This window comes from Rhamphochromis longiceps, linkage group LG23 (assembly GCF_057381845.1).
Source record: "Rhamphochromis longiceps isolate RC_006_pf linkage group LG23, R_longiceps_female_GT1.1, whole genome shotgun sequence".
Classification (NCBI taxonomy): domain Eukaryota; kingdom Metazoa; phylum Chordata; class Actinopteri; order Cichliformes; family Cichlidae; genus Rhamphochromis; species Rhamphochromis longiceps.
In genome coordinates this window covers 33,876,970-33,902,714 of record NC_140578.1, presented here as the reverse complement: position 1 = coordinate 33,902,714, position 25,745 = coordinate 33,876,970, and the positions used below count along the sequence as shown (strand labels likewise).

Sequence of the window (25,745 nt, the reverse complement as noted above, 5' to 3'; positions counted from 1 at the left end):
CTAAGAACATGACAGCACAGCTTAGGTTTTCCATTTTGCATCTGAACAAATCACAAGACTTCTGAAACAATGTTCTTTGGATGGATGAAACTAAAGTTTGGCTATAATGCACAACACCAAATAAGGAGGAAACCAAACACAGCATATCAGCACAAACACCTGATATAGTGTCCATTGGGGGAATTCGATTCGAATTTTTTTCAACCACAATTTTTTCAAATCCACCTTGGATTTAATCATTTTTAAGTAAAGGAAATTGAAATATGTTGGTTAAAAAGCCTCTGAAAAAAATGAACATCTTAATGTCTTGCGTCATTTATGTAAACTTAGTCAACTTAGCAAACATTATCCCTCTTGGTCAGGTACCAGAACCAGTGGGCTGGGCACTGATGCCAGTTGCACCCATTGGAGAGCTATTTGGATGGCTGTTTGCTTTGGAGCTGCAGAATAGCCAAGCGGGATTCAAACTGACAGGTAAACATGTTTGCACAGTTTTTTGCCTTGTACGTCCTGACTCTTGACATTCTGGAGAGACATGAGGGAACTCCTTAATAGCAAGGACATCGTGTGTCTGTTTCTTTGCATGTGTGTGTTTCTGGTCTCCCAGCCAGATGTAGTGTCTCCAGGGATGTGATGTGATATCAGTCTTCCCCCTCCCCTCACTAATGGGAAACAGCTGTGTGGTTGTGTTAGTGTGTAACTATTGTAGACACTGCACTTTTTCTGAAATGTAGCTTCTGCATGTTTGTTATATATAAACCAGTAAATAAAAGATTGATGATTATTTGTGTTACAAGGTGCTGAGTTCAGTCGTCACGCAGAGGTTGTATTTTACCCTGGGAACCAGCGCTTGTCAATTATTCAGACGGCCCGTGGCCTCGATGACCACAACCACCTAACCGTGGGTACTGTAATCAGCGGCAGTGTGCCCTTCCTTCCTCCTGGTGCTGAAGTTACCATGGAGCCCTTCAAAGAGACTTACCAGTACTACCCCTCAGGTAAAGTCAAGGATTGAACAGCATACATCATTCGATTGCCCTTTTTGTTGCTTAAAGTGACTCCATCTCTCTTTCTACAGTTGCAACCTCCACCTCTATTAGAGAGTATTCAGTGGTTACAGCAGACCGAGGGTCCGAGTCCTTCTCTTTCCAGCTGAAACAGAATATCACCTACCGTGACTGCCCACACAACAACCAAGCTGCCACCCCAGAGACTTTGCAGATCCTTATGGAGAGGGTGTTTGTCATGTTCGTGAAGGAGGAGCGGATCCTGAGATACGCCATCACCAACAAAATCAGCCCAGTTAGAGGTGAGACAAACTATGTTTACAGAGATCACACTTTAATAGCAATTCACAGGTGGTCCAGTTACTGTATATACTACATATTTACTCATATAATGTGTGAGTTTTAACATGGTAGTGTTTTCTTAAATCGACCATAGCAAGTAGTGCCTTGACCTGAAGTAAAGTGAACATTTGCGACTTGTCAAGCCTCTGACCACACGTAATGCAAAGTTCTTATAAAATCAAGTCAACAAATTTAGACACATAAACAGCAAACAACAACACAACACAACAGTAGTTTAAAAGCCTGAAGTGCTGTATTTATTTAAGTATTTATTGTCCAGCAATAAATAATAATAAGAATAACATAAAATTTTAGCTAACATTAGCAGGAAGAATTTGTCTACTGAAGCCTGTCTAGACAGAAATGTGCTCGCCAAGCGATTGCTATGGCCCACATCAAAAGGGCGTTTGATTCATGAAGGGACTGTTTGGTTTCGGAATAATATTTGTCTTTCCCTGCCGACAGAGACAGATTGCAAGCTCACATAAGAAAATACTGTCTTGAGTAGTTGCCCCTTGTTATAAAATTATAAAAGTATTCGGTAAATCAACTACATTTTCTTTACGCTGTAATTGCCAGCATGGGTGTGGTTAGCAGGCCAGCTGGCATTTTTTGTGCCAAAAGTGAAAAAGTTATCATTTTCATGATACTTGGTATATAGATATAGGTATTTAGTGCACATGCCATTCCCCTACTTGTAATATAAGATAAATAACGCATGGTACAATGGACAGTGTTTACAAGGTTGCACACATTTTATGAACCTAAACTCATGAAAAGATAACTGACACTGCAGTTCACTTAATGACTGGAGTTGTCGATAACTGTGACAGTTTTTGAGCTGAGATTTTTCTTTAAATGGTAAATGGACTGATTGTTATATAGCGCTTTTTTACTCTCCTAGAGTACTCAAAACCCTCTATGCAATATGCCACGTTCACACAAGCACTGTCTTCTATGCTTTTAACTCCTTAGTAACTACCATTCACACACATTCATAGTCCAATGGACGCATTGGAGAGCAACCTGGGGTTAATATCTTGCCCAAGGATATTTGGCATGCAGACTGGGAAAGCCAGGGATCGAACCTTCCAATCAGTAGATGACCTGCTCTACCTCCTGAGCTACAGCAGTAAATGCTGCCATTATGTAAACTGTTTCCCAGCAAGCTGTCATAAAAACATCTACTAGATACTCTGATACATGATACAGTCATACATGATGACCAAAAAAACAGGCTGTTCTCCAAACTGAAACAATTTAAAGTTTAAATCAACAAATCTTATGGTTCTAATGGCTAAATGGATTTCAGACCATCCCTGTCATGTGTATTTTATGATCTACCAGTTGTGTCTGTTTGCGTATGGCATTCCATATGGACAGTTTCTTGGTGAGGGGTTTTCACCCACCGCAAACATCTTCCTGTGCAGTCTTCCAAAACCCCAACTGCACGTTGCTGGATGCAGATCAAGCTGTCTGTTGTCGAATGCTAACTGGTTGACAAGTGGGCCGTAACAGCAAAGGGAGCCGCAACAGAGTTCGCCAGAGGAAAGAGAGAAGCACACAAAACTCCATCAAAGATAATAATAAAAAATACAAAATGAAAACCACAGATAGTGACTGCAGTGGACACGTCCCATCATTTTTAACACTTGCTTTCACTTCAGCTCTTTGTATGTTATAACTTGGATGGACCAACAACACAAGCCAGACTAGTCCCGAGAATGGTTGTACCACATATTTTGTAACTTCAGTCTTTCAGCTTCAGTCAACGCCTACAGTGTTGGAAACATGACTTCTCTTCCAGAGCCTTTAACCATTCAGCTATTAATTATTGCAGGGTTGCCACAGAAACCTCAGCCAAACCAATGGCACAGAGTTGGATAGAGCACAGGTTTAAGAACACATGCTGTGGATTTACAGATTGAAACCATAGAAAATGTTGTCATAATGTCTCCATTTTCACTTCAGTGTCTACCATGGTGCAGACACACCAGACCCTTTTAAGGATAATTTGAACCACAGTTTACGTCACAGCTGTCTTTAAGGATTTTAACGAATTCAGCTGCAGATGAATCCAGACATGTGTTAACACAGTTAACGAAAAGAGCTGGTCAAGGAGTGAAAACTGTAGATAGGCCAACAGAATTTAATGAGAACTTAGCATGAGTGGGGAAAAAAATCTCAGAGTGTTGAAAAAAAAGATTTGCCTTACTGTTTAAAAGCACCTTCTGTTTCCAGAGCACAAGCCAAAACCACCAAACCAGAACTGGTTCTGTGGAATTTGCCCCCAAGTTTGTGTTCTGCCTTATCGTCTGCAACCTAGGAATAAAAAAGTAATGTGCTTGGAATACTACTTAGTAATTACTATAATTATTAAAGTATTATTGGTACAACTGACTATGTTTACAACTTTTATGGACAGAATTTTTTAGGAGCCATGAAGAGGCAGAGGATGTGAGTTTTAGTAAACTCACTTTCACACTGGATCCACTTGTGTGAAGTGGCTGACAATTAGCAGCTCAGAGTCTGAGTCTCTGGTTCTCAGCTGAGAAACTGTGGATGGCCTCTCCAGGATGGGAAGGAGGGTATTTAAAAGTACCTCTCTTCTGTGGAACCAGCTCCCACTTTGGAATTGGGAGATAGACGACCTTTATTCTAGATTTAAGATTAGGCTCAAAACTTTCCCTTTTGATGAAGCTTATAGTAAGGATTGGATGACAGGTGACACTGAACCCTCCCTTGGTACGTCCCAATAGACTTAGGCTGCTGGGGGTTTCCCATGGTGCACTGAGCATTTCTTCTTCTTCTTCACCTTAATCTAATGATCAAGGAACTGACCTCACAGCCCATTGTTCCTTCAGTGGGCTGGTTTCAGTCATTATGCAAATGTGCTGTTTATAAGATTGGGGAAACCTGCAGTCAGCTGAGACTGAAGAAGTCACTTGGATGGGTGACGAAACGTTTCTCCCACTGAAAACGCTACCTCCAGATGAACAGAATCAACCTTTTGGAACACAGCATCGTATTTCATCATTAGTTACTGTTAATCTCTGGCTGACTTCCACATTGTCTCTTTGGTTCAGTCTTCCTTTCTTACCCCTCCCCAACCAGTCACAACAGATGGCTGTACCTCCATGAGCCTGGCTGTGCTGGAGTTTTCTTCAATTCATTTTAATTAGATTTTATTCGTAATGTCAAATCACAACAACAGTTGCCTTAAGGGGCTTTATATTGTAAGATAAAGACCCTAAAAATTTAGAGAGGAAACCTCCAACAATAAGATAACCCCCTATTAGCTAAGGCTTTGGAGAAAGTGGGAAGAAAAACTTCCTTTTAACAGGAAGAAACCTCTGGCAGAACCAGAAATTTAGGGAGGGGCAGACGTTGCTACCACCGGTTGGGGGTGAGGGGAGGAAGACAAATCAAAGACATCTGCTTTCTGTTAAAAGAGAGTGGGGTTATCTGATTGTTGGGGTTTTCTCTGTAGTATTTTAGGGTCTTTACCTTAGAATACAAAGCCTCTTGAGGCAACTGTTTTTGTGATTTGGTTCTATATAAATTGAATTGAATTGAATTGAATTGAATTGAATTGAATTGAATTGAAATGAATTTAATGATCTCCCTGTGTTTGCGTGGGTTCCCTCCCACCGTCCAAAGACATGCAGCTTGTGGGGATAGGTTAATTGGATAATCCAAATTGCCACTAGGTGTGAATGTGAGTGTGAATGGTTGTTTGTCCCTATGTGTTAGCCCTGCGACAGACTGGCGACCTGTCCAGGGTGTACCCCGCCTTTCGCCCTATGACAGCTGGGATAGGCTCCAGCGCCCCCCGCGACCCTGAAAAGGATAAGCGGAAGCGAATGGATGGATGGAATGGACATTAATATAGTTTTACTAATAGAAGGTGTAGCATTCTCATGTGATGCGACAAGCCAATGATCACTCTGGATGTTAGTCCGCTGTAAAACTTTAATGCGTACCCCAGCGTTAAAACACAATGCCAGTACCGGAAAAACAAAACTCCTGCCACCATGCTATTGGACCACAGTTACGGCAGGTCTCATAAACAAATATTGCTTGGCAATCATTTAATGATTCAATAATCAATGATCTACAGAAGGTAAACCTGAAATTAGCTGCTAGCTACTTTTCGCTGCGTTGGTCACAGAATAGTAACTGTAGGCAGTTAGGTCCAGTGATATCCAAGGTATGGGTTGGATTTGAATGTGTTTGGGGAGTGTGTGTGGTTGACAGGCATATTTGATGTTATCTTTTCTATTTACAGTTTTATCGTTGTTAAAGCTTTACTGCACCCAAGTGAATGGTAAATCAAGCACTTTGAGAATCACAGAGGTCTTTGTGGCTTGCTAAGCCAAAGAAAAGATCCTTTTAGATGAATTATGTTACATTAGATGAAAAGTTTTTCAACAATTTTTCCCGCGTTGTTTTTAATTTTTATGTCCATTACCTTCATCTGCTCTCCTTAAAATAATGGAAGAAAAAATGTTCATAGATATATAAATACAGGACAGAACATGTGTTGTGTTCTTTTTCTGTCAACATGCAGCAGTTGTGCTGTCTTTACCCACTTTGTCTGCTGAAAAGCAGATAGTGACAGTTGGATACGTGACCTTGTAAGATGACGGGAAAAAGAAGTCTGAAAAAGAATTTGAGACAGACACCACCACCTTGTTTTTGGATTCAGACCAGGAATCTGTCATTGAGACGTCAGCACGCTGATTAAAAACGTTATGATGACATATCTCACACATGCACATGCTCACACACAATGATCCACCCAGACCACAGCTGGAAGAGCTTTTGGGGATAAGGGATTTTGTAAACATGGGTTAAGTATGAGCCTGTCACACAGAGGGCATACATATGTGCTGTGGAGTGGGGGGTGTCTTGAATGGGGGTTGCCAGGTAGAATAGCTGACTAGTGATGTCATGAGAATTGTGGAAGAAAAGACGCTGAACTGACAGGTAAACCTGTCATACGCTTTATTAAACTGCAAATTAACTAGTTGTGGTATAGTTTATTGAGGGCCCCCTATTTTCCATGATTTAATTGAATCTAATGTAGCCACCTGTTATTTAAAGTATTGGAGTAAATAGTTTTGAAGTAAATATTTGAAATTATTCATCCATCTGGAGCCTATCCCAGCTGTCTTAGGGTGAGAGGCAGGGTACATCCTGGACAGGTCACCAGTCTGTCGCAGGGCTAACAGATAGACAAAGACAACCATTCGCACTCACATTCACACCCATAGGCAATTTAGTGTTTTCCTATCCCCACTAACTGCATGTCTTTGGACTGTGGAAGGAAGCCGGAGCAACCGGGGAGAACCCACGCAACATGGGGAGAACATGTAAACTCCGCACAGAAAGACCCCACCGTGCCACGGTGCCGCTAAAATGATTCATCCATCCATTCGCTTCCGCTTATCCTTTTCAGGGTCGCGCGGGGCGCTGAAACCTATCTCAGCTGTCATGGGGCGAGAGGCGGGGTACACCCTGGACAGGTCGCCAGTCTGTCGCAGGGCTAACATACAGAGACAGACAATCATTTGCACTCACACTCACTCCCGCATTCACACCTGTGGCCAATTTAGCATTTTAGACCTAAAGTGATTCATATTTATCTTACTTATCTGGATTTTGCTTTGAACAAACATCTCGTCATTTTAAAGAGTCTGAGTCTGTTAATGAGACTCGGGCCCCTGTTGTACATTCCCCGTAGTGCAAAAGCCAAAGCTGCATATTTTAAAAGAACTACATGTTAATTGCCCCCATGTTTTAAGCACCATGCCTGCAGTTAGTTTTTTATTTGCAGCCTCACTTTAGCTAACTGTTGACACCACTATGGATTCATTTGGGTAGTTTTCTCCTTAGCTGTGCCGGGTTTTTTTTTTTTTAGCCCGATAAACCACTTAAATCCAGCTTTCAGTGCGTTCAGATGATTTAGTGTTGCTGGACTTTAAGTGTCCAGTGCATAAACCCAGTTTGTTTGTGTCTACGTGTTTATGCGTGTGTGGAGGAGATTTTTGAAAAGCAACAGGTGGGAAACTGCACTCACCACTTTGATGATGATGATGATGATGATGATGTGTGTGTGTGTGTGTGTGCGTGCGTGCTTCTCCCATTCTCTCTCTCTTTAATTATCCCTCAGCCTTTTCTACAGTCCATGTGTATCTCACCCTCTCATCTCCCCTTTTTTACCGCCACATTCAGACTTTGCAGGGTCTCTCTCTCTCTCTCTCTCTCTCTCTCTCTCTCTCTCTCTCTCTCTCTCTCTGATAATGAGCCAAAATTGCTCTCTGGCCTCAGGAGATGAAAACAAGCTGCGTGTGTGTATGTTTGTTTTTGTTTATGTGCAAGTGTGTTGTTGTTTATGGCATATGATGAAGCTGACAGTAAAGCAAAAGTCCAGCATGAAACACTCTAAGATTATTAAAAACAGATATTATAACAGATGTGTTCATGTGCATAACTGAGAATATTTTACATCCCAGCCAACTGGAGCCGACTAACTATAGATGTCCTTGAAATAAAAGCGAAACCATGCAGACACTGAAGGTTTGTGTTTGAGCCGAATCTAAATTCCATATTTGGGCCAATATTTAAATTGTGTGGGTAGAAGGAATATTTAAAGAATGCCTGAGCAGTGTGGGGTATTTTACATTAGATAATTTTTTTACATGACACGAGACCAAAGTTATCGATCAAAGATGCTGAGACTTGTTTTAACGACACTATAATATTGCTTAATGTTAAAGTTATAATAATACAAAAAAATAAGAGTTGGAGCATTCTTATAACAGGATCATTGCTGTATCCTGCTGTACACAGCAAATTTGAACTTTAAGCATATTTATTCATCTTTAACATTTCTATTTTTTCCCCCATGGTTTTCTTTGCTCTTTTGTTTATATTTCTGATTTTCTCAAAATTCGTCTGAGGTTTGTTTTTGAAATTGTGTGTCTGAGCCACGCAGCAGTATGAAGAAACCCTGAACTCACATCCGCTCACTCATCCCTCTGTCCATGTGTCTACCCCCCCATATGCGTCTAAGCTTGTCCATATGTTGAACATAGAGAACATGAAGGGAGTTGCTTCCTAAGAGGAGTCCGTCCTGTGGGAGTTTGTCTGGAGTGATTTTACATGTGTGTTTGGTTAACTTGCCCTGTAATCATTGCCCTAATCACTGAAGTTTCACTAAATAATCCAGACCTCAGTTGATCTGAGTTCAGGATATTTGGTGTGTAGCAGATTTTGTGTGGTTGTCTGGTTGAATTTTCTCACACCAGCTTTAACAATGTTGCTCTTTTATGTCTAATGCAGTTTATTTTCAGATTCTAATGTCTGTTAATGTTATTGTCTGCTTCTTTAAATTCTTTCTTTTTTAACATTTGTTGAAGGTGCCACTTTTAATGTGCTTTGAAAGACTAGAAAATGAAAATGAAATCAAATGGACATTACTGACAGTACACAAGCAATTTTTTCTAATAGAGTAGCTTTGCATGAGTTCCATCAGGTTACCTGAAACAAGCCATTTTACCTGCTTTTGGCTCTTTAGGCCATCTTTCATCTGATTGGCTGCTACTCCTAAACAGAAGGTTTTACCAGCAAGTGGGTGGGGCTTCTGTAACCATAGCCAAAACAATTTGACTGAGATGACTATAACAGGGATATGGTCTCTCTTTGTCATCATACAGAGCCAGTGTAAGACAAAATAACGTCTGAAATAGAAGAAATATTTAATTATTTTTAAGGCTGACCTCAAATGAAACTTTGAACATGAAAAATCCACCATGGCAGAAGTATATATATTATATTAAATAAGGAAATTATATTAGACACTGGTTACAGGGAGTTATATGAAAGTTAGCATATAAAAAGTACTTAAGCTTACTTATTTGTGTAAATGGGAAGTCCTCTTCACACACTAAGGTTAATTATTCCACAGGATTCCTTGCAAGAGCCAATTCTATTTACATTATACATGCTATCCTTAGCCAGTATTATTAGAAGGAATAGCATACATTTTCTCTGCTATGCAGATGATACCCAGCTTATCTATCCATGAAACCAGATGACAAATACCAACTAGTTAGACTGTAGGTATGAATAAAAGACATAAAGATCTGGATGACCTGTTTCTAAATTCAGACAAAACTGAGTTATTGTACTTGACCCTAAAAATCATAGACACCTGGTGTCCAAACGGATCCTCTCTCTCCAGCAGCACTGTTAGGAATCTTAGAGTAATTTTTCACTGTCACTCTCGGTCACTGTTAAGTTGCATCCACTGTGATTAAAAACACAATCCTTTCTTTTTCTTCCCTCATGAAATGGAAGCTCCAGGCCCTGAGCTGCACAACCCTTGCTATGCCGGGACCCACGACTGTGACACCACAGCCCATTGCATCCCGTTAGAGGACCTGGCTTTCCAGTGCCAGTGTGCTACTGGTTATACAGGAGATGGGCACAACTGTTACGGTATCTATCTGTGTCTGTGTCAGTCCTTCTGTGAACAAGCACGTAGAGTGAATTCTTCTGTGGATATACTGTGCAGCAATGAGATGGTTTATGTACATTTCAGAGTGCTTCCTCTGCCTTTGTTTAGTCTAGCGTTTTCTGTCGCATACAAAATGTCGAAGTCCAAGACAGTGTTTCTGTGTTTTATCAACATCTGTCCAGCCAGTGTAGAGGGGTCAAGTACAGGTTGGTTGAGCAGAATCGTCTGTAATCACTCTTTTCTTTTCTTTTCTTTTCTTTTCTTCATCCTTCCTCTCCATTCGTCTCTTCAAGGTTAATTTTCAAGTTAAAAGGGCCTTCAGGACTTCAAGCTGGTGTGTGGTCTGTCATTAGCCCAGCAGCAGGTCTTTTTCGCTGCTGACAGCAAAGAAAGCCCCAGGCTCATCCTAAATTCTCACGGATGGGCCTCAGTGCGCCTTTCTGCTCAGATGATCTCCATGTTGTATTACACAATGCATTTTACATTCATGTGAGGAAAAAAAATGTGCACAAGACTCGCCACCATTTCTCAGTTTAGCAGCAATAACTTGAAGTAATTGTTTTCTTTACGACTTATCATTATTTCACGTTGTTGTGGAGGAGTTTTGGCTCATTATTCTTTGCAGTGTCACTTCAGGTCATTGAAGTTTGCAGGCATTCGTTCATGCACAGTTCTCTTAATGTCCCTCCACACATATTAATCGGGTAAAGATCTGGACTTCGAATGGTTTGATGCAACACCTTGATTCTTTTCTTTTTCAGCATTTCTGTTTTAGATTTGTTGGCACTCTTGAGATCCTTATCCTTTTGCATAGCCAATGTATGTCCAAGCTTCAGCTGTAAGACAGATGGCCTGACATTTGTCTAGAATACTTTGGTATGCAGAGAAGATCCTGGTCGACTTAATGGCTACAAAGTCCCCAGGTCCTGCAAATTAACCCTGAATCATCACTCCTCCACCAACCTTTAATATTTAACATGCTAACTGAGGTCTGTAGAGTCTGAGTTGTAGCTCGTCAGTTGTACTGACCTTAGACATTTGCTTCTTGGAAGATTGTGGCATCGTGTTAGCACACACCTGGATGTGTCAGAACAGCAAACTGCCAAAACCCCTGCTTTTCTAGAGGTGCTCAAACTTGGTGATGATTGCTTAATCAAGGGAAGCACCTGCCTGTTATTTACCCTCTTAATTCTTTAGAAGCTGTTAAGGGTGTACTACTAGACTGCACAGAGTCCTATGAAACCTTGCTTTGTCTTTTTATACAGTAAAAGCACCAGTAATGAGCCCTAATTACAGCTTTTACATGTGTTGACAAGGAATTCCTGATTTACAGACTTGTAAATTTAAAGAAAAGCTAATTTCTTTGTCTCCCTCTCTGCAGACATAGATGAGTGCGCTGAGGGTTTGGGCACATGTGGGGATAATTCTGAGTGTGTGAACCTGCCTGGGAGTCACCGCTGTCACTGCCAGAGGGGCTACGAATTTGGCTACGATGGGCGTACCTGTGTTGGTGAGTTTGGAAATTCCTTCAAGAAATGCACAAAACATCTGTATAAAATGTGAGAGGAAATTTTTTTGCAAAGTCAGTAGATCTCATCAGTTATTACGGGTCGCTCTGAGGGAAACATGAATGACTTGACATCAATCAATGGAACTGTATCCAATAATTTCATTAGAAGCCAAAAATGTTGTGCTTCTTTTCTATGTTCTTTTACTTCTCGTCCACCTCTTTTGCTATCTCTTGCATGAATTCTTCGTCTTTTGTCTCCCAGATTGTTTACGTTAAGGGCTGATATCAACTTCCTTGCGACACTTGCAGCCTGCACATTCTGAACTGCCTCCTATCAGTTTAATCACATCATCAGCAACAAGTGTGAACATTTTCAGTTGTTCTGCATAAGAACTGACATGTGTTGCATCATCTATCATCAGTTTATTGTTGGAAAACCCTTTCTTATGAGCTCTTATTTTGAAAATTTTCACTATTTGTCAGCTGGCTAGCCAGGTGACTGGTGTTGTGGCGCTCGGTGTTATTCAGTTGCTTCTCTAGAGAGGATCCAGTCCCTTGGTTGATGATGATGATGACGGTGGTGGAGGGCTGATGATTAGCTTCAGCAAACAGACAGTTAATTTCAACTAAACCGAATGTTTAGCATTTCAGAAATCCCACTTAAGAAATCAACTGTGCAAAGAAATCAACTGAAAGCCATAACACCGTGTCAGTTTGATCAATCTCTGCTTAGAAATGTGCTGGTTTCTGCTGACTTTTTAAGCTGTGGCATCCTGTCTGCTTTCACATACCGTACCTTTGATGCAAATGCAAATTTTAACCAAATATGTGCACACATATTTTTTGTGGCAAACACATCATTCTTCCATTCTGCCTTTGTTGCATTTTATCCATTGTCAGCTGGACTAACTGTCCCCCTGAGAAGTATTCTCGGAGCATTTTGTCCTCCAAGTTCCAAAATGAGTTGAATATTTGGAAAAGGTTCACTTGTTTGTCCAAGCAGAGCTACAACATTTCTTCATCCACAGCTGCAAAAAGCTAGAAAACACAGGCAGAGGGGAGGATAGATGAGAAATGTGAGAACAGAACTAATGTGAGAACGACAGGGTGAGATTAAACAGGGCGGGTGGGGGTTAAGGGAAAGACAAATGGAGCAATGGCACAATGTGTTTGTTGCTTTGGAATGTGTGGAGGAGCAAGGTCCTGGCTGTGTGTGTGTTTGTGTGTCTGTCTGTGAATGTGTGCGCGCATACATGTCCTCCTTTCACGTAAAAGTGTGAACTTTTGATGAACTTTCTTTGAGCCCCCCCAAAAAAATAAAACTAAGTATAATACTTTACATTTAGATAATCACACTACTGATAAATCACCACTGAAATAAATAACATCTATTAAGCAGCCAGGTAGTATTTTTTGTGTGAGTGTTTAGTTGTATTGGTAGTGCAGTTTCCAGTCCAGTTGTGGTTTTTGACTCCTTTCTCTCCTTCTGTTTTTTTCTTTTTTTCAGATATAGATGAGTGCAGCTCTTCTCCATGTCACATCAATGCCAGATGTATTAATGGACTGGGATCTTTCCAGTGTCAGTGTCAGCTGGGGTTTTTTGGGAATGGTTTCTACTGCTCTCAGCAGGAAGGTCAGTAGCACTCCATGGATATTGTATTCTGGGCTAAATCTAGTCAACCAGTGCCTTTGCAAAAGATGCCTTTGGTTTAAAGGCAAAGACTCCAATTCAGTCTGATTTTAACCATGAAGGGGTTGTGTCGAGGGCTAATATATGTCCCTGCTGACAAGGGGTTTTGATATGGTTCATAGCTTTACACTAGAAGCTCTTTGTGCCTTAACCCCAGAGGGGCTTTGTGATTTCAGGTGGAATTGAACTGTTCACCCTTGACTTTCCAAACAGGTGTCTTTGCCAGTCAGAAACTTCTGATGTTGACAGACTGTCTCTTGCAACTCATGAATTTATGCTTTTTTCTGGTTTGTGTGTTGTTTTTCCTAAATTTTCTGTCTTTGTGTTTTTTTCTCATTCAGATCGACCGGAGCGTCTTAAAACTCGCTGTGAGCACCACAGAGACAGCGTAAAGACCACCAGTGCTGATGGATATCCTATAACTGGAGTCTACAAACCACAGTGTGATGCAGAAGGACAGTATCTACCTCAGCAGGTGAAACTCCAATTAGTACAGTTTGGCTTTGGGCTTTCATCTAAAACTTAATTTTGTTCTTCTAAATAATGTGTTTCTCATCTTTATTTCAGTGCCATGGCTCCACTGGTTATTGTTGGTGTGTGGACAGTAGAGGAGAGGAGAGAGCAGGAACCAGGACTCCACCTGGTGCAGCACCTGTAGACTGTGACAGACCAGGTGAGACTCTTATTCTAGTGTCCTGTACTTCATTCAGATTAGTTTTATTACCCCTCAGCCCTAAAAAGTTGTGGGGTATTGTTGTCACCCTGCAATAACTCGAGAATAAGGTGACATGGGATTTTCAGATTGGTACCACAGGTGTATCTAATAAAAATCTCAGATGAGTTCAAATCTCAGTGACCTTGACCTAAAGGTCAGAGGTCAAGTTTTCTAAAACTCTTATTTGTGAACAAGGATTTTGACATTGATGCATGCAGGTGCAGCTACTATGAAGCTGAGGGGTAGTACTGGCGGCCACCAGTATTTTACAGGTTTATTTGGAGTTGACACGGGAAGGTTTAGATGTGCTTTGTTTCTCTTTCAGATCAACCAGAGCATGTTAAAACTCACTGTGAGCACCACAGAGACAGCGTAAAGACCACCAGTGCTGATGGATATCCTATAGTTGGAGCCTATGTACCACAGTGTGATGCAGAAGGACAGTATCTATCTCAGCAGGTGAAACTGTGACTTTTTATTTATTTATTTAGTGAATAACTACAGTTTCTTCTGCCACTGTTCCAGCCTTCTTTCATGTCTGAAAACTCTTCACTGTTTATCAAATAAAGTTCAAAATGCCCCAAAATGGAATGTATTTCTCATCTTTATTTCAGTGCCATGGCTCCACTGGCTATTGTTGGTGTGTGGACAGTAGAGGAGAGGAGAGAGCAGGAACCAGGACTCCACCTGGTGCAGCACCTGTAGACTGTGACAGACCAGGTGAGACTTCTTCATTCAGATTGTTTTACGCAGGTTGATTTCATGTTGACACAGCACAGCTTATATGTGATTATTTTTATTTTTGCCTTCAGGTCTACCGGAGCGTGCTAAAACTCACTGTGAGCACCACAGAGACAGCGTAAAGACCACCAGTGCTGATGGATATCCTATAACTGGAGTCTACAAACCACAGTGTGATGCAGAAGGACAGTATCTACCTCAGCAGGTGAAACTCTGACTTTTTATTTATTTATTTAGTGAATAACTACAGTTTCTTCTTTGGCTTTTATCAGTGATTTCTTTTTGTTCTTCTTAAGACCCTTTTTATTGGTGTTAGTTTAGCTCACGTGGTTGAGCAGGCAACTTTATGCTGAAAAGCTCAACACAGCAGTCTATGTTCGACTCTCACTCAGGGAGCTTTGCTGCGTGGTTTCCACCACTGTTCCTCCCTTCTTTCATGTCTGAAAACTCTTCACTGTTTATCAAATAAAGGTCAGAATTCCCCAAAATGGAATGTATTTCTCATCTTTATTTCAGTGCCATGGCTCCACTGGTTATTGTTGGTGTGTGGACAGTAGAGGAGAGGAGAGAGCAGGAACCAGGACTCCACCTGGTGCAGCACCTGTAGACTGTGACAGACCAGGTGAGACTGTTCCCCCCCAAAGATTTATGTAATCAGTTCCATTTGTTTGGTTTTATTACCCCTCAGCCCTAAAAAGTTGTGGGGTATTGTTGTCACCCTGCAATAACTCGAGAATAAGGCGACATGGGATTTTCAGATTGGTACCACAGGTGTATCTAATAAAAATCTCAGATGAGTTCAAATCCGAACCAGAGACATCATTATCCTTATGGGAGATTTTAATGTGAACCCAAGATTGGGTTTGACAACACAGGATATGAACAAATCATAGGGATACATGGGCTGGGAGTGATGAATGATAATGGGCAGAGATTAGTTGATTTGTGTGCATTCAACAACCTGGTCATCGGAGGTAGCATTTTTCCACACAAGTGGATCCACAAAAGAACCTGGGTATCACTGGACAGTGTGACAGAGAACCAGACTGACCACATCAGCATTAGCAAGAAGTTTAGAAGTTTTCTCCAGGGTGTTAGGGTGAGAAAAGGAGCAGATGTGGCATCTGACCACCATCTTGTAGTAGCCAACATGCAGCTGAAGTTAAAGAAGAACTGGACAAAAACAACACGGCGTAGAGCGAAGAATGATGTCAGTCGAGTAAAGATAAAGGGAGGAGTTCGGTTCAAGAGCAAGATCAAAGTGCTTAATTAGCTGCACCAGGGAGAGGAGAAAAGCAGCATACAGGCCAATTGGCAGACCATAAAGAAGACACTGAGAACAATCAGTGAAGAAGTGGTCGGAATAAAGAAATAGCATCATAAAGAATGGATCACAGCTGAGACCTTGGGCAAGATAGAAGAGAGAAAACACAAGAAGGTGGCAGTAAACTGTGTGATTCTTACTCTGAATCTGAATAAGTACGCGGGACCACTGTGTGCGGTAAGACCATCTCTTTTACTTCCTGTATTACCATCTACCGGCATGCATTGCCAGTGCGTAACACGTAATTACACAATCAAACAGTGAACACATACTGCCCATACAACAAATGTACCAGAGACAATTATGAATACACCACATCTCCCCTTTTAAACAAAAACAGAATATTCCTTTTCTCAGGACAGAACTTCTCTTTTTCAAAGCCATACAAGAACATCTGGCAAACAATCTGCATTACATTTTTAACCTTTTGTTTTTGTTTTCTTGTTCTTTTCTTTTCTTAACAACTCTTTTTAGCTTTATTTTACTGTGCTCTACAAAACCCTTATAACACAGTTACATAACAACAACCTTTTTTTTTTTCTTACAGATCTAACTTTTTAGGTTTAACTATTGGCCTCCCTGACTTGGTTCTGACCACATCAGTGTTAACAGGTGTAGCAGGGATCACACTGGGTGTTTGGGGCTTCTGCAACACAGGCACATTAGCAGGTTCATGCACAGGTGAACTTAAAGGAATCAAATGCACACGATTACGCCTGACAGTCCCTTGTGGTAACTCCACTGTGTATGATCGGGGTGTAGAGTGATTTTGGATAACAGTGCCTGTAGTTTTGACATCAGTCACCCAAACTTGCTCTCCTGGGGACAGGCTGCATAAAGGTTTTGCGCGGTGGCGCCTGTTGAAGTTTGCCATGTCCATCATCCTCTTCTCCCTTTCCTTTCGAGCGAGCAGTGCGTTGTCCGGCAGTGTGGGCTCCAGCTGCGATGGAAGCATCGGCAGTGTGGTTCGCAGACGTCTGCCCATTAAAAGCTCTGCAGGGCTGTATCCGGACTGCAGTGGTGTAGCTCTATAGGCAAGAAGAGCTAGATAAGGATCAGCTGCTTTTTTCAGAAGATTTTTTTACAGTCTGCACAGCACGTTCTGCTTCTCCATTACTTTGCGGAAACTTGGGACTGCTTGTGATGTGTTTGAAGCCGTATGCTGCTGCAAAGTCTGTAAAGATTTGACCTGAATACTGTGGTCCATTATCAGACATGAGGACCTCTGGGATGCCGTGACGGGCAAAGAAAGATTTCAGGTGAGTAATGACATCGTTTGATTTTGTCCTGTTTAACAAAGCAATCTCAACAAATCTAGAGTGATAGTCAACAGCGAGAAGGTAAGTTTTCCCTCCCAGCTCGAAAAGATCTGTGCCCACTCTCTGCCATGGGCGGGCAGGGTATTCTGTTGGCATGAGTGGCTCACTGTTATTGTGTCTTTCTTGAATACACGTTTTGCACTTGAGCACCATCTCAGAGATTTGTTGACTCAGCCCGGGCCACCACACTGTTTGGCGTGCACGAGCTTTACATTTTACAACACCTTGATGTCCTTCGTGTAGTTTTTCCAGCACCTCGTTTCTCATTGCTGAAGGAATGACAAGCCGTGTGTCTTTTAACAAAAGGCCGTCTTCAACAGTGAGCGTGGCTCGGTCAGGCCAGTAATTTCGCAGTAAAGGCTCTTGTTTTGCATGTTCTGGCCAGCCTTCGGTGCACATGTCCATGACGCGAGCACACACACTGTCGCTTTTCAGTTGTTCCTTCAGTGTTTGCATATATGATGAACTGACAGGCATGTTTGCTACAATACTGTCGACATATATGTCTGTGCTTTCCATTAGCTCTTTGTCTGACAGGTTCATTGGTTTTTTCAGAGGTGAGCGGGACAAAGTATCTGCTGTCCAGAGCGATTTCCCTGGGGCGTACTGCACAGTGTACGAGTAACGCATGAGTCTCATTCTGAATCGCTGGATCCTGGGTGGCAAGAGATCCAGAGCTTGTCCTCCCAGTAAGGAAACGAGAGGTTTGTGGTCCGTTTCAAGACAAAAATGTTTACCAATCAGGAAATCACGAAAACGCTCACACGCCCATGTAGATGCCAGTGCCTCTTTTTCCACTTGTGCGTATCGTTGTTCTGTAGGAGAAAGGGACCTCGATGCATACGCCACTGGTCGCCATCCTTCTTCCCACAGCTGCAAAAGAACACCTCCGAGACCATAGGATGAAGCATCTGCTGATACTTTAATGTCTCTGTTGGGGTCATACATTGCGAGCACTGGGGGTGAGGTCAGGGCATCTCGTAATGTTTTGAAAGCTCTCACTTGGTCAGTTCCCCAATACCATGCGTTCTTTTTGGAAAGAAGATCTCGCAGGGCTTTGTCTTTTTCAGCTAAATGGGGGATGAACTTGCCCACTTGATTCACCATGCCCAGAAAACTGCGCAACTCTGACACATTAGTTGGCTCTGTCATTTCTGTAATTGCCTCCGTTTTCTTCGGGTCAGGACTGATTCCTGTATCCGCTATGATGTGACCCAAGAAAGCAACCTTGCTCTGGGAGAGCTCGCATTTTTCAACATTCAGCGTTATGCCTGCTTTTTCCAGTCTTTGCAGTGTAGCATGGAGACGGGAATCGTGCTCCTGATGGTTACGTCCCCACACCAACACATCGTCAATGTGACACACCACTCCTTCGAGACCCTCGATGACCTCCGCCATCATGCGCTGAAAGTGTTCGGGCGCTGAGTTGATCCCAAACGGTAGGCGGTTAAAGTGGAACCGCCCAAAGGGTGTGATGAAGGTGGTGAGTTTGGCAGACTCATCGGACAGGGGAATCTGCCAGAAGCCCATGTTGGCATCCAGTTTGCTAAACACTTTGGCTCCTGCGAGCATTCCGAGACTTTGTTCAACCGATGGCAGCACATATTTTTCCCTGCACACATACTCATTTAGTCCGGTAAAGTCTATGCAAAGTCTTAGCCTAGGGCTGTTTTTCTTTGGAACAACAACCATGCCGGCACACCAATCCGTTGGTTCCTCAACTCGGGTAATGACACCAAGCTCTTCCATTCGTTGGAGTTCCTCTTTTACCCTTCCCATCAGAGGCAGAGGAAGCCTTCGCGGAGTTTTGAGTGAGTACGGCACAGCATTCGGTTTGAGTTTAATGTGATAGGCCCACTGCACTTTCCCTAGACCATTGCAAAGTTTAGGGTAAGTAGTCTTCAGAGTGTCCATTGAAACCGCGTCAACTCGCACCAGCAGGCCAAGAGCTGTAATGGCGGGCAGGCCTAGCAGTGGAGTGCTCAGGTTTCTTACAACATAGACCTTCTCTGTTGTCTGTTTCGCTCCGTAGTTGAGCTGTAGCTTTGTAAAACCTGCAACGTCCAGTGGTGTTTTTCCAGGGCCTAACAAAGGTTTTTCTGGCTGCTGGAGAACTGGTCTGTGTTCGTTAGCAAAAATCTTTGATAAGTCCGAGTCAGCTATTACAGTCACATCTGCTCCAGTATCCAGTTTGAAAGTGATTTTTGCATCTTTCACTTGTATGTTGGCTGTCCACGCCTGGCCGTCACTGGAAACTGAGCCTAGGAAGAAACCTTGCTCCTCTTCCTCCTCAATACTTTGCACTGTCTTGCTTTGTCTGCAGACTCGCTGGTAGTGACCTTTTTTTCCACATAAATGACATTTTGCATCATTTGCTGGGCACTCAGGTTTCTGATGTGGAGAGCCTCCGCACTTGTAGCATTTGTTACTTTGTCTCTTGCTATATTGCTGTTGTGTTTTGACAGTTTTATTTTTGAACATGTTGAACTTTGTTTTGTCGTGCTTTTGTATCACTCTGTCAACTGTTTTCGCATTTACATGCATTACATTTGTTTCACTTCTCAAAGCTGACTGTTGCTTTTTGATTTCGTCTGACTGCCTGGCCATATTTATAGCTTTATCCAAGTCCAAGTCTTTTTCCATCTGCATGCGCTCAGACAGCCTCGTGTCGGCCAAGCCCACTACTATTCTGTCTCTTATCAGCTCATCGTGGAGCGGTCCGTAGTTACAGTGCTCTGCTAATGCATGCAAGGCAGTCACGAATGCATCAACAGTCTCATTCGGCTCTTGTTTGCGCATATTAAAACGTGCGCGCTCATAAACATTTTTCCTGACAATGAAAAAGTTGTGGAAGCTATCTCTCACTTTAGCATAGTCCCGTTGGTCTACATCACTTAACTTTAGTCCTCTCAGGACGTCATCCGCTTCGTCTCCCATACAATATATGAGAGTGTTCACTTGATTTTCCTCCGAGCTCGCAGACAGATTACTTGCCTGACGGAATCTCTCGAAGCGACGGACCCATCTTGTCCATTCGTGTGGTTTGGAAAAATCAAAGGGCTCCGGTGGTTGGATGCTAAACGTAGCGCTGGGAGTGCTAGCCGCGGTGCTAACTCCTGCCCTCGGACGATCGTCTACGTCGTCATTCGGCATTTTGTTTCCACCTTCCCCTTCTCCTCACACTCGGCAGATGTATGGAGTCTTACGAGTCACACAGCACTTCTGACACCATGTGTGATTCTTACTCTGAATCTGAATAAGTACGCGGGACCACTGTGTGCGGTAAGACCATCTCTTTTACTTCCTGTATTACCATCTACCGGCATGCATTGCCAGTGCGTAACACGTAATTACACAATCAAACAGTGAACACATACTGCCCATACAACAAATGTACCAGAGACAATTATGAATACACCACATAAACAACAGCAGGACTAGGGCAGACAAAGCCAAGGCCCAAGCAGAATAGGCAGAAGCCCACAGAGCAGTGACAAAGAGCATTAGGAAAGACAAGAATGTCTATATAGATGGAATGGGAGCTGAAGCAGAACAGGCAGCATACAATGGTAACATGAAACACCTTTACGCAATAATCAAGAAATTGTCTGGGAAGTACAGCAAGCCAGAACGACCCATCAAGGACAAAGAGGGAAAGGCCATCACAGAACTAGTGCAACAGATGAAAAGATGGTCTGAACACTTTGAGGAGCTCCAAGAAAAGACCAGCATATTGGCAGCCACATCAGCACAGGTTGGACTCATCAATCAACAAGGAGAAGACCAAAATCCTTAGGATCAACTCCAATAGTAACAACCCAGTCATCCTTAGTGGAAGTCCCCTGAGGAAATACACTCTTTTACTTAACTAGGTGGAACCGATGCAGATGTCAAGACAAGGATTGGAAAAGCAAGAGCCGCCTTCATCCAGCTCAAAAACATTTGGGCATCCAGAGAGATGACCCTGACTACCAAGATCCGACTGTTCAACTCCAACGTGAAGTCAGTACTGCTGTAAGGGGCTGAAACCTGGAAGACAAATAAAACCTCAAATAGAAAAATCCAGACATTCCTCAACAGCTGTCTCAGAAGGATTCTCCACATTCGCTGGCCAGACACAATCAGTAACATCAAACTACGGGAAATAACCTGTCAACTCGCTGCTAAGGAAGAAATCAGGCAGAGAAGATGGTGCCGAGTAGAGCAGGGCGATATGGCCAAAAATATTTATCACGATATATACTTGAAAATTTGCGATAATGATATAACTGACGATATAATTGATGCGAGACAAAAATACAAAATACAATTCCACAACTTTACTAGCGCAAAAAACCCATCCATTTATTTTCACTTAAACAAGCAGCTGTTTTTTATGTGAATTAAAGCTATATAAAAGTTTAACAGTGCAAATGCAAATTCCTTGCTGAAAGTTTAACCAAAGGGCATTTCGAGTAGAAATGGGCGGACATATCCTGAGCATAACCATGTATAATGTCCACTAAAGGTAATGTGGTGTCCTCGGATCACAAATGGTCCCTAGGTGAATGGCAAACAAGCATATGGGAATCCCGAGGACACCACAAAGGTTTAAAAAGAGGTGCTTTGCAACATTAAACTGCAGTGTGCCAAATAAAAAAGTCAAATACGTATTCTTCGGACCATAAGGTGCACGGGTTTATAAGGCACATTAAGCAAAACAAAGCGGTCAAATAAATCAAACTTTATTCAACTCATTCTGCTTGCTTCCTCCACTTCTGTACCATTGATTCATTAATGCTGTATTCTATCACAGCTGCTCTATTCCCATGTTGTTGCAGTATATTAATGACTAACCTCGTATTGTGGATGGATTATCTCAGTTGTTCTCCTGACTGAAGTTTGGTCCGTTTACAGCATCCTGCCATGGGATTGCATTCGTCTCTAACCATCGGGAACCCTCACGTTAACTTTTATCGAGTGGAAAAGTGTTAGCATTCATCCTCCAGCTTCACGGTTTATGTTATGCTAACATAGCTGTGTTGCTAGCGTAGCGTATCATTATATACCAGCTAGCCCAACTTCAGTAACCCTACAAACATCGCTGCTGTTTAGTTTCCTGTCTTCATTTATGTTGGAAGTTATAGCAGAGCTGTACGTTTAAATTTTTTCAGAAATCTCTCAGTCAGAACATGCTATATCATGCTTAGCTCGCTAGTTTCGCTAGCTACCTAACTTCCTCAAACTTCCTGCTAACTTCTAACTCCGTTAAATGTAATAAATTCTGTTTTCATGGATGCCTGGATGTTAAACTTAATTGTTACACCTGGTAAAGCAGCAATGCTGATCATTTTATTAAAGGTGAAATAATTTCGACAGTTTTTAACTCTCAATGTGCCGCAGTGTTCGTTTGACTTTGGGACCTGAAGCGGACGGAGTTTTGGACCCAGATTGCTCCCAGATTTACGAGCACCTTAGTCCGACAAATACGGCAATAACGACGGCCCGCTTTGCATGTTCTACAAAAAATAGTGCTTTGGTGGGTATCTTACGGACAAACACCAAACCAGTTCCACACCACTGAAGGTGCACCATTTTTACAAACCAATTCTGGTTCATCCGTTTCAGTCAACGATCCGCTTTCCCCCTTCTCATTCTCCGTTGCCGCCATGCTTTTTCGGCCATGTGCGTATGAAAACAAAGGCACTGCGCATGCGTGTTTTACCCATATTCTATCGCGATATTTTATATTCTTATCGTTGCCTAACATTATACCAGTATTACCGTGAAACGGTATAATATGGCCCAGCCCTAGTGCTTGGCAGGGCACGCTTTATGCAAAATACCAACCAACATCACCAGGCAGGCTCTCAGGTGGAATCCCCAAGGCAAGTGAAAGAGAGGCCGCCCAAGAAACACCTGACGACAGGACCTTGAGGCAGAAGCAAAAAAGATTGGCTACACCTGGACCCAACTAGAAATAATGGCCCAGGACAGAAATCTCTGGAGATCTACAGTACCTTTGGAGGCCCATACCCTGGGAGGGGTGACACGCAGTAATAATAGCGTCCACAAATATTAAAGTTTTAGTGGAGTCCTTTTCTTTCAGGAGCAGTTGTTCTCTCTGGGTGCCGTTGGTATTCCAGTGGCCCGTACTTCATTCAGATTGTTTTTATTCAGATTTATTTCCTGTTGGCACAACAAAGCATCAATTTCCTTTTTTCTTTTTTCTCATTCAGTTCAACCAGAGCATCTTAAAACTCACTGTGAGCACCACAGAGACAGCGTAAAGACCACCAGTGCTGATGGATATCCCATAACTGGAGTCTACAAACCACAGTGTGATGCAGAAGGACAGTATCTACCTCAGCAGGTGAAACTCTGACTTTTTATTTATTTATTTAGTGAATAACTACAGTTTCTTCTTTGGCTTTTATCAGTGATTTCTTTTTGTTCTTCTTAAGACCCTTTTTATTGGTGTTAGTTTAGCTCACGTGGTTGAGCAGGCAACTTTATGCTGAAAAGCTCAACACAGCAGTCTATGTTCGACTCTCACTCAGGGAGCTTTGCTGCGTGGTTTCCACCACTGTTCCTCCCTTCTTTCATGTCTGAAAACTCTTCACTGTTTATCAAATAAAGGTCAGAATTCCCCAAAATGGAATGTATTTCTCATCTTTATTTCAGTGCCATGGCTCCACTGGTTATTGTTGGTGTGTGGACAGTAGAGGAGAGGAGAGAGCAGGAACCAGGACTCCACCTGGTGCAGCACCTGTAGACTGTGACAGACCAGGTGAGACTTCTTCACACCCAGCCCCCTCACCTCTCACAACCAGTTTTAAATCACCAAGAATGCAACAGACAAAATGCCTAAGTTGTAGCTGCAAAACAAGTACATCTTTAATATATAGTCTATGAACTGCAAACGAGGTTTATTATTTCATAATGACAACATTTCTCACTCACATTTGGTTCAGGATCTGAAGATATCTGACCCACACAGGCAATTTGTCTGATTTAGTCATACTGACAAATTTCTTTTGTTCAAATTCAATTGTAGACTTTTTTTTCTATCTGCTTTTATCTGCTCCCACATAACTCATAATAATTGCCATCCTACAGTGGGGCAAAAAAGTATTTAGTCAGCCACCGATTGTGCAAGTTCCCCCACCTAAAATGATGACAGAGGTCAGTAATTTGCACCAGAGGTACACTTCAACTGTGAGAGACAGAATGTGAAAAAAAAATCCATGAATCCACATGGTAGGATTTGTAAAGAATTTATTCGTAAATCAGGGTGGAAAATAAGTATTTGGTCAATAACAAAAATACAACTCAATACTTTGTAACATAACCTTTGTTGGCAATAACAGAGGTCAAACGTTTACTATAGGTCTTTACCAGGTTTGCACACACAGTAGCTGGTATTTTGGCCCATTCCTCCATGCAGATCTTCTCGAGAGCAGTGATGTTTTGGGGCTGTCGCCGAGCAACACGGACTTTCAACTCCCGCCACAGATTTTCTATGGGGTTGAGGTCTGGAGACTGGCTAGGCCACTCCAGGACTTTCAAATGCTTCTTACTGAGCCACTCCTTTGTTGCCCGGGCGGTGTGTTTTGGATCATTGTCATGTTGGAAGACCCAGCCTCGTTTCATCTTCAAAGTTCTCACTGATGGAAGGAGGTTTTGGCTCAAAATCTCACGATACATGGCCCCATTCATTCTGTCCTTAACACGGATCAGTCGTCCTGTCCCCTTGGCAGAAAAACAGCCCCATAGCATGATGTTTCCACCCCCATGCTTCACAGTAGGTATGGTGTTCTTGGGATGCAACTCAGTATTCTTCTTCCTCCAAACACGACGAGTTGAGTTTATACCAAAAAGTTCTACTTTGGTTTCATCTGACCACATGACATTCTCCCAATCCTCTGCTGTATCATCCATGTGCTCTCTGGCAAACTTCAGACGGGCCTGGACATGCACTGGCTTCAGCAGCGGAACACGTCTGGCACTGCGGGATTTGATTCCCTGCCGTTGTAGTGTGTTACTGATGGTGACCTTTGTTACTTTGGTCCCAGCTCTCTGCAGGTCATTCACCAGGTCCCCCCGTGTGGTTCTGGGATCTTTGCTCACCGTTCTCATGATCATTTTGACCCCACGGGATGAGATCTTGCGTGGAGCCCCAGATCGAGGGAGATTATCAGTGGTCTTGTATGTCTTCCATTTTCTGATGATTGCTCCCACAGTTGATTTTTTCACACCAAGCTGCTTGCCTATTGTAGATTCACTCTTCCCAGTCTGGTGCAGGTCTACAATACTTTTCCTGGTGTCCTTCGAAAGCTCTTTGGTCTTGGCCATGGCGGAGTTTGGAGTCTGACTGTTTGAGGCTGTGGACAGGTGTCTTTTAAACAGATGATGAGTTCAAACAGGTGCCATTCATACAGGTAACGTGTGGGGGACAGAAAAGCTTCTTACAAAAGACGTTACAGGTCTGTGAGAGCCAGAGATTTTCCTTGTTTGAGGTGACCAAATACTTATTTTCCACCCTAATTTACGAATAAATTCTTTACAAATCCTACCATGTGAATTCATGGATT

General features: G+C 42.5%; 1 protein-coding gene across 1 annotated transcript in view; it reads left to right on the top strand.

The window, feature by feature from the left end:
• The window catches only part of nid2a (nidogen 2a (osteonidogen)), a 62,964-nt gene that overhangs the window by 25,561 nt on the left and 11,658 nt on the right, over nucleotides 1-25,745 (top strand). Inside the window, exons 12-25 of the mRNA XM_085398296.1 lie at nucleotides 363-474; nucleotides 798-998; nucleotides 1,079-1,309; nucleotides 9,714-9,854; nucleotides 11,255-11,383; nucleotides 12,891-13,016; nucleotides 13,415-13,548; nucleotides 13,641-13,746; nucleotides 14,114-14,247; nucleotides 14,403-14,508; nucleotides 14,601-14,734; nucleotides 15,046-15,151; nucleotides 23,391-23,524; nucleotides 23,836-23,941. Of these exons, the coding sequence (XP_085254422.1) occupies nucleotides 363-474; nucleotides 798-998; nucleotides 1,079-1,309; nucleotides 9,714-9,854; nucleotides 11,255-11,383; nucleotides 12,891-13,016; nucleotides 13,415-13,548; nucleotides 13,641-13,746; nucleotides 14,114-14,247; nucleotides 14,403-14,508; nucleotides 14,601-14,734; nucleotides 15,046-15,151; nucleotides 23,391-23,524; nucleotides 23,836-23,941 (1,900 nt within the window). The remainder of the gene's footprint in view (nucleotides 1-362; nucleotides 475-797; nucleotides 999-1,078; nucleotides 1,310-9,713; nucleotides 9,855-11,254; nucleotides 11,384-12,890; nucleotides 13,017-13,414; nucleotides 13,549-13,640; nucleotides 13,747-14,113; nucleotides 14,248-14,402; nucleotides 14,509-14,600; nucleotides 14,735-15,045; nucleotides 15,152-23,390; nucleotides 23,525-23,835; nucleotides 23,942-25,745) is intronic.